The 17,760-nt window shown below is 37.6% G+C and overlaps 2 protein-coding genes across 17 annotated transcripts in view; both read right to left on the bottom strand.

The window, feature by feature from the left end:
- The window catches only part of LOC108047614 (neurobeachin), a 191,179-nt gene that overhangs the window by 86,276 nt on the left and 87,143 nt on the right, over positions 1-17,760 (bottom strand). For 2 of the 15 annotated variants that reach the window (XM_044461052.1, XM_044461054.1), the window contains exon 1: positions 3,593-3,698. The exons of the other annotated variants lie outside the window; for them this stretch is intronic. The gene's annotated coding sequence lies outside the window, so the exon portion shown is untranslated. Of the gene's footprint in view, positions 1-3,592; positions 3,699-17,760 lie in introns of those variants that run through there. 15 annotated transcript variants of the gene reach the window in all.
- On the bottom strand, positions 2,533-17,302 carry LOC108047617 (probable serine/threonine-protein kinase fhkB). Of its 2 annotated transcripts, XM_017127879.2 has the most exons (3): positions 15,442-17,302; positions 3,935-5,460; positions 2,533-2,835 (listed from the first exon to the last, which is right to left on the bottom strand). In XM_017127879.2, the coding sequence occupies exons 2-3, from the start codon at positions 5,110-5,112 to the stop codon at positions 2,784-2,786; spliced, it is 1,230 nt and encodes a 409-aa protein (XP_016983368.2). In that variant the 5' UTR covers positions 5,113-5,460; positions 15,442-17,302; the 3' UTR covers positions 2,533-2,783. The 2 variants fall into 2 exon arrangements, with proteins under 2 accessions (XP_016983368.2, XP_016983369.1); XM_017127880.2 differs by lacking the exon at positions 2,533-2,835 and having other exon boundaries at positions 3,887-5,460; positions 15,442-17,278.

The raw sequence follows: 17,760 nt of genomic DNA, 5'->3' as shown, positions 1-17,760 counted from the left end.
GCAGACCGCAGACAGAAAGACATATAGACAGACCAAAACGACTGGCACAATAAGCCGCAGCCGATAGAGCAAACAAAGTTTTTTCTATCGCTTTCCTCTCTATTCAAATAAATTAAATGCATACGTATTTCTGGAATCAGTGCAACTAAAAGTAAACTTTATCGTGCAGCATTTGCAACTGCAAAAATAATTAACCATAAAAGAAAAAAAAAAAAGAAAGCTTTTATTTAAATTAATAACTGGCTTATGCTTGGGCTTTAAAAGTATTCAGGGATTATTACATAAAGTTTAATTAAAAGGGTGTGACTTTGTTACATTATTTTGAAAAATAAGTATAATTTCGTTGAGCATTTAAAGTGCTTGAATAGTAATTGAAAATAAACTTAAATTAAAAAGCACACAATTAATTTAATTATTTGTGTTGCTATACAAATTCTGAAACTGTGAATAATATTAAGATTCTTAAGTTTACGGTTTGAGTGACAAAATTGTTTTTAAAAATGTTTAATTGAATGTAAAGCTATAATTATCATATGAAATGGACTATATTTCAAGTAGGGAACTCAAAGAGATAATGGAAAAAAACGAAACCAAAGCAAACACGTAGCAAAATCGAGTATAAATCACAAAAGGGGCGTCCCTGCCACGCCTCCTCGCACGAGGCTATCAATTCTGTAAAGTCACAGAACAGAACGCCGAGATTAATTGAGTTGGATAAATTTCGCCGGGCTAATACGTCTTTGGGAATTAACTCACGATAGATGAGTGGGGGCCAAAAGCCCGCACACACACATTCGGATCAGGGTAAATTAAGTTGAGTATAAGTATTGAGCATTTGTTTCACTTAAATTTCCTTAAAGCGAAATTAATTTCACTTGACTCGGCTATTGATTCGATTTTCTGAATTTTTGTGAGAGATGGCAGGCACGAATGGGTTAAGCTGACCGTGACTGCATGGCTGCCGGTCATTTCTCATGACGGTCGGCGGGTTAATGATGCAGAAGAATATTGCCCTTGAATGAACCAGCGCCGAAAATCGGAGCATGGGCCGTAAGCGGGTTAAGGCCGAGATGAATGGGTATCTGGATTTGGGAGTTAAGCGGAGAAAGATACTTTTCAATGGCTTAAATACTTGCAATGATGTAGCGTTTATGGCAAATCCCACACACACACACACACACGCGCACACACATTTCTTTTTGCACAACATAATTGCCAGTTCCTGGCTGTCGAACACAAAACAAAAATCATAGCATACTTTTCTGCCCTGGACGAAAACACAACAAAGATGAATCCATTGAAAACATATACAATAGCGGGTAAAGTCATAGCAAACATGTGTATTTTTGGCACCAAAAAACTTGTTATATTCCAAAAAAGAAAAAATCATGGTTTTGAATACTTTAAGCTATTGATGAAGTTATAAATCACTAGATATTCAAAAGCATTATACATTTTGAACAAAAATGTATATCTCTAAATAGAAGTATTTAATATTTTTAGTTGCTGCAGATCTCAATAAATTCAAAAAATAAAAAATGTATTTAAAATAGATCTTTTAGACCTAAAGGAATAGCACGTTTGGTGAAACACAGATATTGAGTCATATGTCGCTCTCTTTGATGTGGGGAGGTATTGTTCTTAAAAACAATCTTTAGTGCTATTATTGTGCTCGCATCTGTATGTTTGCTATATGAGGCATATATATATATACACAAACGCTGGCATTTGGAAAAGAGGGTAGCTATGCGCTTGGTAAAAACAAACAATAGTAAAACTGATTAAGTCGGGAAAAACCACATCAAGCTAAACGATGATGAAGAAAAGACCAAAAGATTACGAACGTTGAACGTTGAACGCCGAGCACAAAAGGGAGAGACAAATGGTTGAAAAGGAGAAGGCCAGTGGAATAAGGAGAAGAGGGCGGAGGACATGTGGGGAAAGTTAACTTGATGCGGGCCAAGGATACACAAACACACATGGTCACTGAAGATGAAAACGAGGTCCAAAGAATAAAAGAATACAACAAGAAAATTCTACCACACATACTCGCAAAGGCCCGAGCATATCGAATAATTGAAAGGATATACACATATATACATATATATAAAAGAGAGGGGGTCTGCTGCGACAATTTGTAAGATATGATAGTAATGCTCTACAGCTTTTCCTCCTCTCTTTCTCCCTTTCTGCCTTCCTTCCCTTTTTTCCTGTTTTCATTTTTCCTCCAACAATGACAGCAAAATTAGTCATTGTCCTCGGCTTCAGCTCCTGTCATTTGCATATATGTGAGAGAGGTTGTAAGTGTATGTGTGTTTTGCTAGTCCTGACAATTATGTACAATTTACTTTGCATAACACTCGAAAGCAGAGGTTTAAAAGCTGGGCCAGGAATAGAGAGACTGGGACAGAGACCTGGCCAAAGCCAACTAGTTAGCATATTTGTTGTTCAGTCCACCAAGTGGCTTTAGACCCAAGGAATTCTCGTAGGAGAAAAAATACAAAAAAAAAGGCAAGCAAGGAATACCAGAGAGAAACAAAAAAACTGAAATAGAAACTAGAAAAACGAAAGCAGGGTAGCAAAAAAAAGGAAAGTTAACCCAACAATCTAAACAAAAGTAAAAAGTTTCGAGAGTACCAACCACATGGAAGGCAGGATTTAAAACTGTGCTCCGAACAACACGCATAAATCTGAACCCAAAAAAATAAAATAATTCAACATCCTTTTCTCGAAATAAAATATGCAAGAATCTGTATGTTATGGTAGTTTTGGATGTAACCTTACTAGTACTCTTCGGACACCACACGTGTGCGATTGTGTTGAGTGGTTTCGCAGCTGCAAAAAGTTGGGAATTATTAGAACCGGGCTTAACAATACAGAGAGAGAAAAAACATTGGGTAGAGAGCAGGTGACAAATTGGTGGCTAATGTGTGGGAGAGATAAAGAGAGAGAGAGAGAGAGAAAAGGGGGTGAATTGGTGGGTGGAATGTGGTGCACTATGAAGAAAAGATTTGGGTGATTTACGTATAAAAGGTGGGTGGGTGTTTTGGTGCAAGTTCTTGTCTTGTCCAGTGAAGCGAGTGAAAAATGCACTTTGGTTGAAAAAATAAGTGCAGAAATGTGAAAAATACATAGGGTGAACAGTTCTCTGGAAATACCTTATCTTCGGTTAAGTACGGTGAGAAACATAACCGTCTTTATCGTGATATTTGTCGTAACCAAATATTTTGAGATTAATCAAGGTAAAATAATATAACCTTTCTGTGGTGAGCTATGGTGATCTAAGTGCAAGCTGAGGGACCAAACTTATCCAATGTGAACCTGAAGTGAAAGGTGGGGAGAAAAACCGGTGAGCAGTGAGACAGGCAGGTGAGAAAACAAAAGCGAAAATGTAATCATGTTCGAAATGCTGTGCAAAATCTTTTTTGGTCAATATTGTATATTCGAAAAGTCTCATTGATTTTTTTGTGTCGGTTTTTGCTTCTTGGTTAAGGTTCCATTTCGTTTTGTTTGACTTTCTATTTTCTTTTTCAGTTTGTTGGCTTATGGTTTTTTTTTTTTTTTTTTGTGGTACTTTTGACTTTTTGCTAACCTTGTGTGGGGTGTTTCGCTTTGGGCAATTTTGTGATTTTGGTTGCATTTGGTTCGATTGTTGGTGAGCTGAATTTGAAAACTGATTTTGCTTTTCTTTTTTTTTTGGCTTCGATTTGATTTGGTTTTTGTTTTTGATTGGTGACTTTTTTTGATTTGGCGATTTTCGATTTTGATTCGTTTTTTTTTGCTTTCGATATATATATTTCGATTGAAGTGCAATATGGTGAGGGCTGTACAGGTATGAGAACTGAGATATCGAATTGAGATTGAGTGGTGGTGGCTGTTTGATCTGAATTAGAACTTCTCCGATATGCTATAGATGCGCTTAACGCTAACGCACTTGCGTCGCAGTCGCTCGCACTCGATTTCCCTGAAGTCGGCGTGAGAATTGGCGCCCAACGTGTGGCCCGAAACGGAAAGAAGATCCTGTCCGTTGGCAATGTCGTCAATGGCGATGTGATGGATCCTGGTCAGCTGTTGCTGTCGTGTGGCGGCGCAAATGTCCGGTTCACTGGTGGCTCCACCCACGTACGAATGCTGTTCCTCCCGATCCTCGTCCTCTTCGCCGTCGTCGTCGTCCTCGTTGTCTTCTTCCTCGCCAGGCGAATACTGCTGCTCTTCGGATTCAACAAGATCGTCTATATTCTCGGCCAGATATTGTATCTGTTCCTCTTCGCACTGTGGGCACTGTGATTCTTCGGGTGATTCCTGTTGTGCTTGTTGCAGTAGTTGTTGTTTTTGTGTCCTCGAATGACCTTGATTCTGACTGATGATGGCCCTTTTTAGCTCTACGAAAAGTGGCGATGAGGGTTTCAATTGCAGCGGTGCCACTACCGCCGGTTTTCCGGGCTGATCAAAGAGACTGGGTGGTATCTCACCGGCTGGAAGGGGTTGACTGGTTATAACAGCCGATGCTCCCAAAACACTGTGTCCTGAAACGGCACCCGCCTCTGGATGTATGCGATTATCGGAGTTTGTCGACGAGAATTTGGAGAGCAGTGACCTTGAGCTGACCTTATTCTTTAGCTGCTGCTGCTGCAGATAGTAGTAGTCCCGCGGCAGGGAATTTGTGGCATGCAGTGGATCCTCCGGATCGTAGTAACCCAAGGCGGCGGGACGAAAGAGACCGGGAGTGCTCAGCGAATGCAAGTGCTGTTGATTTTGAGACTGAGATTGCGATTGTGATTGCGACTGGGATTGCGATTCCTGGTCGTACGAATCGCTGATCACACTGGCCGTGGAGGCGGTGGGCGTGGTCGTGCTGCCCAACGTCGACTGCGAACCGGCGGCAGCGGCGGCCGCGGCGGCGGCAGCGGCAAACTGAGCGCCCAGCAATGGCGTCAATCCCGCTAGGAATTGTTCCTGCTGCTGCTGCTGTCGCTGTTCGTCGAGTTCGCGGCGATAGGCTTCGATTTGGTCACTGGGCGATGGGGTATTACTGTGGATGCAGCCCTGAAAGAAATCCAATGCCTCGTACAGGATGAAACACAGGCCCAGGACGAGGAATGTCTCCATCATAAGCAGCTGGTAGCCATTTAAATGTTTGCCGAGCGAAACGGAAACGGAAACGGCAGCGTGATTCAATCGAAACGAGACGAAACGGAACGAAACGAAACGCAACGGAACGAAACGGAAGTTAACTCGCGCGTTTACCGAAAACTGAACGTAAAACCTTTTTCTCTTCTACTCGATTTCAATTTCAATTTCGTCTCTTGGCTTTCGCTTTATTTTCAACACTTTGGCACTTCATTTTCCCTCATTTGGCTTCTCTTTTGTATGAGTTTTTACTCCTTCTGAGCTTTTTTTCTTTTGATTTTTTTTTGTCTAGGGGTTGAGTTTTATCCTTGGCTGGAATTGAAATTGAAACTGAAGCGTTTCCTTTGTTATTCAATGCAAATTAATTTCGAATTTGTTTCTCGTTTGTTTTGTCGGCTTTCTTTGGCCCCTGCGCACTTTTCATTTGCATAAATTAAATACGTTATTCATTTATATATATATATTTTTTGTTAAAGATTTTTTGGTGTGCTTTGGTTGTAGTTGTTGGTGGCAACGGAAACGGTTAAGGAACAGGCAGGCAAACGCACATACATTGACACATACACATACCAGTACACTTACGATATATATATAAATATATATATATATATAGATATATACAAAATTTATATGGAGTATATACTATATATAATTATTTACAGCAGTTCTGGCCAGCAGCAAAGCAGATAGTGGAATAAAGTTCTAGCTTTGTTTTTATGTTTATTGTGCTGATTGCGTGTGTGTGTGTGTGTGAAAAGTTTGCAATGGCTTTTGGCATCGGTGTGAGTGTGGTAAAATTTCGAATTCATAAAAGAAACATAAAACTGGAGACCCCTGGGAGTGGCGACTCCATAGAACAGCTCGTAAAGCCCCCGAAAAAGCTGGCAACTTTTTAAACACTTGATAAGGGACGACACAAAGTGTCAGAAGGATCCTCAAAGGAGCGAATAGTTAAATTCGAAATAAGTAACTACAGTTTGGAAAGGTTGTCCTAAAATATCCTTTAAAATATTGATGAATTTCAGTGGAATTTAGTTTTCTATAAAATGGAGGATTATGCAGGACTTTATAAAATTTATAACAAAATTGAACCTTTAAAATCCTAAAATGTTGTAGCAATAACTTATAAACAATGTCTAGACTGAAACCCTTAAAACCTTAAAAAATGCCAAAATATTCGTTGAATTATTAAGGATTACCAATGGAACTCGGCTCTCAATTTAATCGATAAGTTACCCTAAGAGCCTATACAAACTGTCTGGCGACTGAGTGTGCATAAATGTGAATTATTTCACAGAACATTCAGTGCAGAGCGACTTGAGCTCATTCCCTATTCATGGTGTATTTGGAGTTCGGAGTAAGATGAAATAAGCTTGTTTATGCATTGAACATTTTGCACTATATGTGTATGGATATTGTTTGGATTTTATACCACACTCACACTCTTTCTCTTTCTCTGTAAATCGACTGTTTGCATTTGAGATTCTGTTGCACTTTTTATGGACGAATCACAAAACATATTCGCTTTTTTTCTTTTGTTTGCTAGTTGCCATCGGTTTACGGACTCCCTGCTGTCATTATTATTGCGAATATTGTTGGATTGCAGGTCGTTTGGATTGCTTCGACCCTATTCGAGTGCTATGCAATTGAAATATTTCGAAATATTTCCCATATTTGATAAACTGACTGCGATGAAAATTGAATGGACTTAAACTCCAATGTAAACAACTTCATTGGCTAACACAAATGGAGGGCAAATAGTGGCCCTTTTTCGATGTTTAAGTTTCAATTGAACAGATTTAACATGACTTCGATGAATATTTACAATCATTTAACTGACATCAAAGTCATAATAATCATAAAAATCAACGAAAAAAAATGCGAATAATAATCATAAAAGCATTTTCGTGTGGTTCTACACAGCTCCCCCTTTTATTTTTTTTAACCCTACAGTGGGTCAATGATGCGGAAAAGGGTAAAACCGGAGTCAGGGTCGAGATCTCCCATTTTTTTTTCTTGTTAACCCCCAGTAATATACCGTGGCCAATCCCCAAGCCAAAACCCCCTGGTGCCCATCAAAATGCACAACGTGTCGTTATTTATGCCCAACCCCTTTCTCAAATCCTCTTTCTAACCACTTCGGCTTAACCCTCAGCATGACAAAGCGGGCCTCGGGCCCCAAAAAGACCCCAAAGCGGAGAACAAAACCCCGGAGAATGCATAAGCCGCGAAACGAATTGAGGCGGCCAAAACAGGAAATACAAAAAAAAGGAGTTTATTTAAGGCATCGCACAGAAAAAAAAAATACACTAGAAAACGCCAATTATTTAACCACCTTTTTTTAGAATATTATTAAAACAGAATAATTTCTTACTTAATAAAAGTTCTCAATAAATAATTAAGCTCATATAGAAATAAACTATAAATGACCCCAATTATTTTTCCTTAATTTAATTTCACAATGGATGAGGCAAAGTTTTTGTACGTAAGTTGACAAATTAAAAGCTCAAAATTTAACAGAAAATCACGGCTAATGAATACCCCCGCAATAAATTAGGGATGACAGGCTGAGATTATGCAACTCAAACCAAAAAAACCTCAACTCAATTTGCTAAAAAAAAAAACAAAAGAACTTTTTCGCCCGATTTGTTTTGATTTCTGATGTCGAGGCACTCTCTAATTAAATTTTTAATGTGTGTTGTGGAAGGGAGAGGAGGTTAAAAAAGAGAAAACTTTTCCGGCTGCTGCTGTTGCTGCCTGGAAAACTTCAAACAAATTCCAAGTAATTGCACATTGAAATTGACAGGGACAGCAAGATAAAGACAGAGGGAAAGAAAGAGACAGCTAGAAGGGGTGAGAAAGAGACAGAGAAAACTGCAGTCTGTGGGCCAAGTGAAGGGCACATTGTTATGCCCACGTTCAACTTTACATGGCCCATAGTCTGTATAAAGTTAGTTCAGAACAATAAAAACAACAAGATGCTAACGAGAGACACATATATAAATATATATATGTATATAAGAGCGAAAGAGATGGCCACAGAGTAAGGGAAAGAGACAGCACGAGAAGGAGTGCTGCCTGAACGAGTGCAGCTTAAAATTGTTATCAACAATTTAATCATTGAAAACCATTAAAAAGCAAACAACAAGAACTTTCCCTTCTCCTCTTTTTCCCCGTGATTTTTCCAACAGTTTTCCTCAGTTTTTCCCTTTTTTTTGTTGTTGCTTTAATTGCTATACACAATGCAGCTGTGATTATGGTCACCAGAAGTAAAGAAACGAGTCAGCCAAAGTGCACAGAAGAGATAGGGAAGAGAGATGGAAAGTTCCTTAATTTCATTTCACCATTTTTCTATTTTTTTTAATAAAATTAAATTCCACAGTTTGTGCATTTTTCCCCACACTTTTTTTCATTTTACATGGTCTTTAATTAGAAACAGAAAGAGTCTGGCAGTTGGGTTGTAAAGGGATGTCATTACATTTGCGTCAGTCATTTGTTTTCGTCACACACGAGTTCATGTCATGGTCAACACATGCGAAGACAACAAACAAAATGAAAATGCGGAATAGCCCACAATTCGACCAAGTCGCACTGCAAATTCTCTCGGGGAAATACATACGTTTTGTCATTAATTTATATCGAGGCAGATTTGTCCCTGAAAATCAATTGTAAACTGTTTACAAAAATCTGTACTATGAATCAATAAATTTAATTTGGCTGTCACCAAATTCATCATTATTTAATTGATTTACCAGTTAATTTACCAATAACATTCACAATTTTTAGAACAATAATTTAACTAATCAATTCGCAAAAATGCAACACAAGGATTGGCCATTTAATACAAAATAATCAATAATGTAGTTTCAAATAACTTTACCAATGAATTCAATACTCTGTAAAATACTTTGTTGAAATCATTGGTAAAGTTTTTTGTGACTTCAATTTTTAGTATCTTTCTTAACTCATTGACCAATCTCTTTCTACATTTTTAGTTAGTTGATATTGAAACGAGTTCAAGTTAAGTATTTTGTACATCATAGACATTTTCCAGCATTTAAGACTTTCGACCCTGCCTGTGGACTCTCTGCATTGAAGGTTATATCTCAACGGCAATTGTCACGCTGCTGGAATTCAGCTGCAGCAGTTTTCTTGGCTGCTCTTGTTTACTGTTCGAGGCACTTCATTGTGTGTGGCCAAAGGGGCGGGGTTTCTGGTGGGAAAGTGGTAGGAAAAGGCGGTCGGAAAAGGACTGGTAGCAAAAGTAAACCAACATAAGTGTTGCGTCGTTCGTTTTATTGTTGTGGAAACGGGATGCAGGACATGGACCGAGGCTCGGACCTCAGCAGGTCATGTTAACTAACCTCGTTTTGGGACTTCTGACCCAACCATCAACCCCCTTTTCTCCTCCTCCCCGCCCCCCCCATTTTGTCCTTGTGCCTGGGGCATCCATTTTTAAAACGCTTGCCACTGCGGCTTGTCAACTGCAGCAACCTTGCCCTTGTTGTTTGCCACGCCCTCGAAACGCAACCCCCGCAACCAGCCATCAGAAAAGTACGAGCAATTGTGACAATTTTAAAACAATTACAACAAACTCAATGAGCAGCACACATAAATTGACCAGATGCAAAGCGACAGGGAAACAGAGCACTAGTTCCAGTGGACGAGTTAACAACTTGTGAAATTCACATTCACAAGCTGACCGCAAAAACCAACGGAAACATGAGATCATTATGGCCACGCACTCTGCGGTCATCATCATAAATGCACATGTATCTCCCATATCTCTAGCGAATTGAGGTTTTATTGGGGAATGCGAACGCGTCGCATCAAGTGTCAATTAACTCAATCATATTAACCAGCAAAGCGTTAACGAACAAGAGCTATTAATAATAATCGCATTGTGGCCTGATTCGAAATTCTCAAATTTAAATTTAAATGCTAATAAAAATGTAATAGTATTCAGCAATCAAACGGTAACTGGTAAATTTAGTTGCAATTGTTTACTATTCGAGACATTTGTTTGGCGAACGAATTTTCGTAGAAAAATGGAAGGAAAATGGGGGTCAGGTCGGAAAAAGACTGGTAGCAAAACTAAACCAACATAAGTGTTGCGTCGTTGGTTACATTGTTGTGGAGCGGAAGGAGGACATAAACCGAGGCTCGGACCTCAGCAGGTCATGTTAACAAACTCTTGCCACTGCGGCTTGTCAACTGCAACAACCTTGCCCTTGTTGCTTGCCACACCCTCGCAGCATCATACGTAATTGTTTCATATAAAGTGGCATGTGAGTAGTAGTTTTTAAGCTATAAACTTTCTGATGATGGGATAGTAACACAATCTTGAAATAGCCGAGTTTTTCTAGTTCTTTTTAATCTGCTTCATTAAAATCTGCTACAAATAGCTGTTTAATTGAATTTGACTTGAAAAAAACTTGATCAAAAACAACTATAAAGTACATCTTCAAGTGATAATAATAAATAAAATAAACTTTTTAAGTCCCAATGATTTATAGAAATCATATGTGGCGGCAGCCTTTGTGGAACTTTAATGATGGTTGTCTTGGAAAACCCCCTCCACTAAAAGTCCACCCACGACCACCCGAAACCACTTCCATTCCAGCACTTCTCGTGCCATCTGCATATCCGTGGTGCAAACTTTTGAAGTTTGTTTTCGTTCAATTTGCTGAGCAAACAACTGAACCATTAAGAACATCTTCAGCAGCAGACGAGCGAGTTCATCTGAAAGTGGAAGCAAAAGCCCGCGGCTGTCGAAGATTTGCAGAATGTGCTCCTCGTCGTCGTGGCGGGAGTTGCGAAATAATTAACCAAACATTAAAGCTATCACAAGGCGGCGTAAGCTTTAAGTCCTTTGGGGATTTCACTGGCATGTTGTTGTATTTCAGCAACGCTTTTGTATACCAACATATTATATCCTTTCGCATTCAAATTCTTTTCCATGCTATTTTTAATATGCAAAGTATGCATATATGGATTTTATTTTATTTCCCATCGCTTCGGCCATGATGTTTGCTTTCAGTTGCGCATCGCATCGAAGAATGCCTTTTGTGAAAGGCCTGCCTGCCTGTCTGCGCCCCTCCCCTTGTATTAACTCTTCCTTCTGCTTTTTCCCTTCAGATGGTCATTAAAAATATGAAATTTCATGGGGGTACACAACATACTGCACACACACACCACACACAAGCTGGGTGCAGCACTCAATGGAACACTTAAATGAATTACAGTTCTCAGCTTGGTTTTCCATATATTTTTTGTTCATCGAAATCTGTTCGAATTGAATGGCTGAATGGCCGGGAAGAAGAAAAAGTCGAGAGAAAGGAGGACGAAGGATGATGGAGATCGGAATATGTTTTCGTCCGATTCATGGGAGGCCATAATCCTGGGGAGAGGCAAATGGACATAGGACCTTGGCACTCCACGTTTGCATTCTCATTTTCACAGCCATTTTGCAGGAAATCTTGTGCCTTTAAAACTTCTTTTGACGTCATTTTTTTTTACAACCAAATTTGCCTATTAGCTATTGATTTTAATAGAAAATTACGTAGTATGTACTGTTGTTTTTGTTTTAATCTATCTAATTTTTTGTTGTGTATATTTTTCCTAAAAAACCTATAAAAATATTGATTTCTCGCAAGGAAAAATTTTAATAAATAAATAATTCTCAACAAAAAATGTATTTGACGATAATTTCTCAAAAGAAAAAATATTTATCGATGGTTTTTCAGTATGCAATTGTTGTACAAATATTAGTTAAGTCGATAATAACAAAGCCATGTTATCGATGACTTTTTATCGGGAAAATACTAGGTCGAAGCAATCCAATTACCAATTTCCCTTTCCAATTGTCAGCACACACGCCTATCGATGATAAGCACCAGGAAATCCCATTGGGGATCTGACACAAAACAACAATAATGGAATGAATTTGAACTCCCCTATGGCCACGCCCCCTCCACACACATTTAACACTCACACACACACACAAGCACCTTTCAATGTCAGATGGCTGGGATGTTGGCTGCATTATTTGACGGCCATTGAAAAAGTTTGCCACAAATGAAATGGCCCAAAGGAGCTGTCAAATCTGCTGCGTTATAACATTTACTATGAGTCTGCAGGGGCGTAAAAGGGGGGCTGTGAAGGGGGGTCACAAGGGTGAAGGGTAAAAGGCAGCAACACAAAGAGACGAGCAAAAGTTGCACAAAAATTGACTAAACATAAATAAAATATGGCGCAAACAATAAGGAAGATTTTGAGGAGGAAAAAGACATGTGACACAAACAGATGCCAGGTGAAATTTTGTTTTTTTTTTTGGCGCAGGGGTTGGGACGTTTTTGGGGGTGGACCCTGTCACAGTGACGTTAATATTACCCGATAAGTATTGACATAAGTGGTGGAGTGGAAGACTGGCGACAAACAAACACACAAACAAACAAAAGAGAAAGAGTCCGACTGATGGCAGGGTTGTCATGGTTATATAAGAGCAAGCCAACTGCCAGAGTTGCCATCGTTATATATATCCAATTGCCATTTTACAATGATGACGTAATTGATTTTTAAGCAAATACAAATACACTTTGTCAGTGAAAGAAGAAAAGGACAAGCAGGCAGAGGGGAAAAGAGCGGAATAAGAAAAGATTTCCAAATAAATAAAGCGAAACGTGCAAACATCGATGACGACAAGTGCTTGTTGAAAACCTTAGCCTAGAACCCCTCAGAAAACAAAAAAAAACGAAAAAAGGAGAAGACCCTGAGTATATCAAGTAAGAAGCAAAGAACGAAAACGAAGCTGTGGGTTGGTTTAGTAGAAGTGGCTACAAGCTCCAAGAAACGTGCCACGATTGCAGGTGAAACTCAGGTGTGTGTGTGTGTGCAGCCACTTTTGAGTGCTTGCACAACGGGCACGACTTTTCTTTATTTACACTTGCTCCTCACATCAACACACACACTCACTCGCAAAAAAGAAGCTAAAAAAGAAAATCAGCATTAGGAAAATGCATCGTTTGAATTTAGTCACTAAATATAAGTATTCTACTTAATTACGATATACTTATTTTGGGTTATATTTTATTTTAAATACAACATTTATTTTTATATGCCATATATTTAAAAAGTCATTTCTTCTTTAAACGAAAAACCCTGGAAAAATCCTTGAATGAGAGAAAGAGAGAGTGGAAATTAAACCGAGATGGCAGCTCTTTATAAAGTACTTTTTTCAGCCATAATTCAAACACTTTACCCCTCGAAAAGAAAGAAGTTATCTGGTTCAAAAAAAAATCCAGAGCCGAAAATAAAGAAAACTTGAACTTGAGTTGGGTCAGTTAGAGCTAATTTAAGCTAAAGTCCTGGAATCAATGACTTAACTTCTAAGAAAATGTAAATCTCATTAAAGGTTTTAAAATGAAATATATATCCAAAACTTGTTTAAAGTTTTTACTACATAAAAAATATATAAAATTAAGTTTCCCATACACATTTTTAGCTTTTATTATTTCAATGGTCGTACCCTGAGTTCTATTTTTTGGACCCTGAATTCGAACCCAATTAAATGTTCCCTGAAATTCAACATTTTAGAGGTCCAATCGCATCATTATAAATTAATTATTTGCATTATTTATTTTTGCCACGCCATTGTCAAACATGTGTGTAATTGAATATTGAACATTTAAAGCCAAAAAGCTTAAGCCAACAACTTCTGCCTCGAAGCTGTGCTCGTGCATTGCATGCTCTATATATATATATATTTAGATATATATACGTGGGTGTTTGTGTACGTGTATGTGCTAGTGCAAAAGCTTAGATTAGTCATTTGCAACTGCCTCAACCAAGTCCCCCGCAGGTCCATTGCTCCTCCTTAAACACCATAAATCCTCTTTCAAAATGGACTCCATTGATTAGAGCAGCATTAGCAACAACAACTGCTGCATCCACAATAGCAATAAGCCCACAGCAACACCAGCAATAGCAACAACCATCAATAAACAATTAGTCGAACAAAAGGTTTTGCAGTCTTGAGCATATTGAATGAGATGAATTCGCTTGGGTGCTCAGAGGCTCGAAGCCAAATCAAAATGGTTGCAACCATAAATGGTGTTGGATATAGTGATGATTCCGGGCTTGAAGTCCAAAAGCCTCAACTGAATGGACAACCCTGATTTAATTATGTCCCCATGTTGCGTTTAATTCGACAATGAGCCGTTAAAATCCTCTTAGTTAAATTATAATCAAGACTGAGGCTAACAAATCCATTTTGATTGATATTTGCTTGGCAAACTCTATTTTAACGTACTAGAAACCTTGAGTTTAGTTTGGGTACAAAAATATTTGATTTTTGGCTTCAAAAAATAATCTCTCAAAAGATGTTTTTTTTACAATTAAATGTATACATATTGAACCCATTATCAATTGGATTTCTAAAAACTGATAAAATTAAGATTATTTGCCTCTATTTTTTTTATTAAATGTTATCTAGACTTGGTTGTTATACATAGTTAAAAAGGTTTTCTCAGAATTAAAATGTTTTATTGAAATTTTTTATTGAACAAAATTAAGGAATTACAAATAAAAATAAAGCCGCAATACAAAAAACCCGATATAAAGCTGGCTCATCGATAATGAAACTGAACATGACGATAATGATTTTGATGATGTTTCCGTTGAGGCACACAGAAAAATCCCTCACACACACACTCATTGGTTGTTGTTGCTATTGCTGTTTATGTTCTCGTTTTTATTGCAATTGTTATCGCTCTGCTTCTTGTTCATATTCCCCAATCCCATTTTCTGGACTTTTCTTTGGCTCATTTTGTTTGTCTTCTTTTTTTGTGTAATATATTTTATTGTTGTTTTTATGCTTCACCGAACACTCACACACACACACAAGCAAGCAAACAAACAAATAAATGCACGCAAACACACATACAATTTCTTTTATTAGCATTTGTTTACATTTTTCTGATACATATATATAAATGTATTTTTTTATCTTGATTTTTCACTTGGCACACAGCAAAGAACAATAAAAAAAATATTTAAAAAAAAATTGAGTCAAGACCAACAAAAAATACTCGAAATATTTGATTATGAATTATTAGGTTGAATTTTTTGTAGCACACTTTTTTGGGCGCGCGTCAACAAAGTCGTCGGCGTTTTGATCTGTTCTGTGTTTAATCTTATTTTGTTTCTAGGTTTTTCATAATTATTATTAAAATTTTTGTTGATTTTTATTTAATGTATTTTTTTTTCATTTCTTCTAGTTATACATTTATTGATAGGTAGTTTTGTGGCTACCTTAATTTGTTTAACTCCTTCCGCTTCTAATTTGTATTGGCCGCTTATTATATGTATGTTTTTATTTTCTCTATATTTTTCATTATCGTTTTTTTTGGCTAATTCGTTGTTTTTTTTTTTTTAGTCTTTAAAATTTGTTTTTATTTTGTTTATTTTATGGGGTATATCTTAATATTTCTTTAAACCGTGCTCGACGACCGCTTTACGCCCGTATAGAAAACAGACTGCGGCGACCAGCAATGAGATTTATCCCATGAAGATAAGTGCTGCAGACGAGCGTTCGTGTTCGCCGAGCAGAGACGAATACGCATACGAATAACACTCAAACGCACACATAGAAATACGGAGAGATGGCGGGCAACTCTGTGTTGTTGTGCTTTCTGTTCCATTTTCTTTTTGCAAACAGTCAGCATCCGCTATGTGTGTGTTGTGTGTGTGCACTAATACCATTGCCGAAAGCAAAGCCGAACGGCATTCCCATCGGAAAATCTCTTTTTCGGCTTTTCTTCTCTTTTGCTCTCTTCTTTGGTGTGGTGGAAAAGGAAAAGCTCTGATGTTTTGAGCAGGTGGAAATCGTGGAAAAATTGAGGAAAGTGTCATTGCGATCATGTTATTGCCGGCTTAAGAGCAAATTGTGCAAATGCCCCCAAAAAAAAATCGTTTAAAAATGTAATGGTTTAAAATTGATTCCCATTATATTTGTACTTTAGGATGGTCAGTATGGTCTTACCATTTAATATGGTAGGATTTGGTGTGCAATAAATTTATTAAACTATCAAACATATTTATTTTAAACTTTGCATGTTGTTTTTCTTTTAAATTACTCATACGACACGTTGACGCAAAATTTTTTCAAAAATTAGTCATACGACACGTTGATAGCAAATTGTTTTAAAAATTACGTATACGACATGTTTCCAGATTAAATAATTTATTTAATCAGAGGCATGAGTGATAAACTGTGAAGACAATGCGTAACCCCGAAAACGCATATCTTAAAGGAAATTCCTTCAAGTATGCCCTAAAAGCACCAAAATACATAATAAGTATAAGCCGCACCTTACCAACTCGCAAGCCGTATGTTTTTATGAGCAATAGTAAGTTAATATTTTTATTTTTTTATTGTCTGGGAAAAAGTATTATTTTTAAGTAAATAATATTATTTAAATAGTCTGACACCAATTACTTCATTTACTTACTTTTGAAGTAAGTCCAATTTTTTTGTTTGATTCCCTAGTCAGCACTTTAGAATCATTTAAAACAATCAAATAAACCGAAAGCAAAACAAACCCCTCGCCCTGCCTTTTTCGCACTCTTAATTCGCTCTCTTAAATTATGGTGGGTTCAAATTTGCATTGAGAAGAGAATGGAAAGCTCGCCTTAAAGCTTTACTTTTCATACATTTTCAGTACATTTTTAGGAGATGGACTGCAACAGTTACAACAGTTGAACTGAAATCGAGAAAAGGAGATTTACTTAATGATGGCAGAAAACAGAATGGGTGGTTGGGTGGTTTAATGGTTATTTCGAGTGGCACTCATTAAGCACAAATAAGATGCCTTGTGTGTGTGTGTGTGTGTGTGCGTAAAACACTACAGGACACACAGCTAATTCGAATGAAATTAGGCAAACATTTAATGAAGCAATTAGCAAATTTTTGCGTAGCTGCCCTTTTGTAAGTTTACCCACGAACATATCCTTAAGTTTGCCATTAATATTCCTCAAATTTGTGGCACTTCCGGTGCACGAACTTACCTCAACAGTGAGAAAAAAGCGATGATATCTTCCCCGCAAAAATAGAACCAAGCCCCCCTTACATATTCAAAGATTTCCCTGGGTGAAGAAACCGCATGGAACATCAAAGGGGATTTCACTTTTACACATCAATGTGTTCTTTTTCTGGCCAAGGAAAATTGCGTTTACTCACCTGAAAAGAAAGAGAGAAGGAAAAAACGTTAGATGGGTCGCAAAAAGTTATCCTATTTTACACATATACTTATACTTAAATATATCTAAAACGTTTTTTTATTTTATTTTTTCTGTAGACAAGACCTTTGCCCACTTACAATTCAAAAAATGAAAAAAAGAAGGGAAAAGTGTACGCAACTTTGACACGAGTAAAGTGCAAAATTCTGTTGCATACTTTTTTGGGCCTCGAGAGTTGGGAATTTGCTGCAAATTGTTTTGGGCCAAAAGTAAGTGAATTTCACTAGTGAGGTTATCCTTGACGTTAAGATTTCTTTAGCACGTTAAGCATTTATACATTTTTTTAAAAACACTTAAGCACTAACGTAAAACAGTTAATAGTGGAAACTGATT

This window comes from Drosophila rhopaloa, unplaced genomic scaffold (assembly GCF_018152115.1).
Source record: "Drosophila rhopaloa isolate 14029-0021.01 unplaced genomic scaffold, ASM1815211v1 contig_3, whole genome shotgun sequence".
Lineage (NCBI taxonomy): Eukaryota > Metazoa > Arthropoda > Insecta > Diptera > Drosophilidae > Drosophila > Drosophila rhopaloa.
This window is presented reverse-complemented; position numbering and strand designations above follow the sequence as displayed.

Bases quoted from the DNA above. Each gene is read 5' to 3' on its own strand.
- LOC108047617 (XM_017127879.2), bottom strand. From the start codon at position 5,112: ATGATGGAGACATTCCTCGTCCTGGGCCTGTGTTTCATCCTGTACGAG. The intron at 2,836-3,934 runs GTGCGTTAGCGT...AACTTTTTGCAG, and splicing joins TGCGAGCGACTGCGACGCAA to CTGCGAAACCACTCAACACA.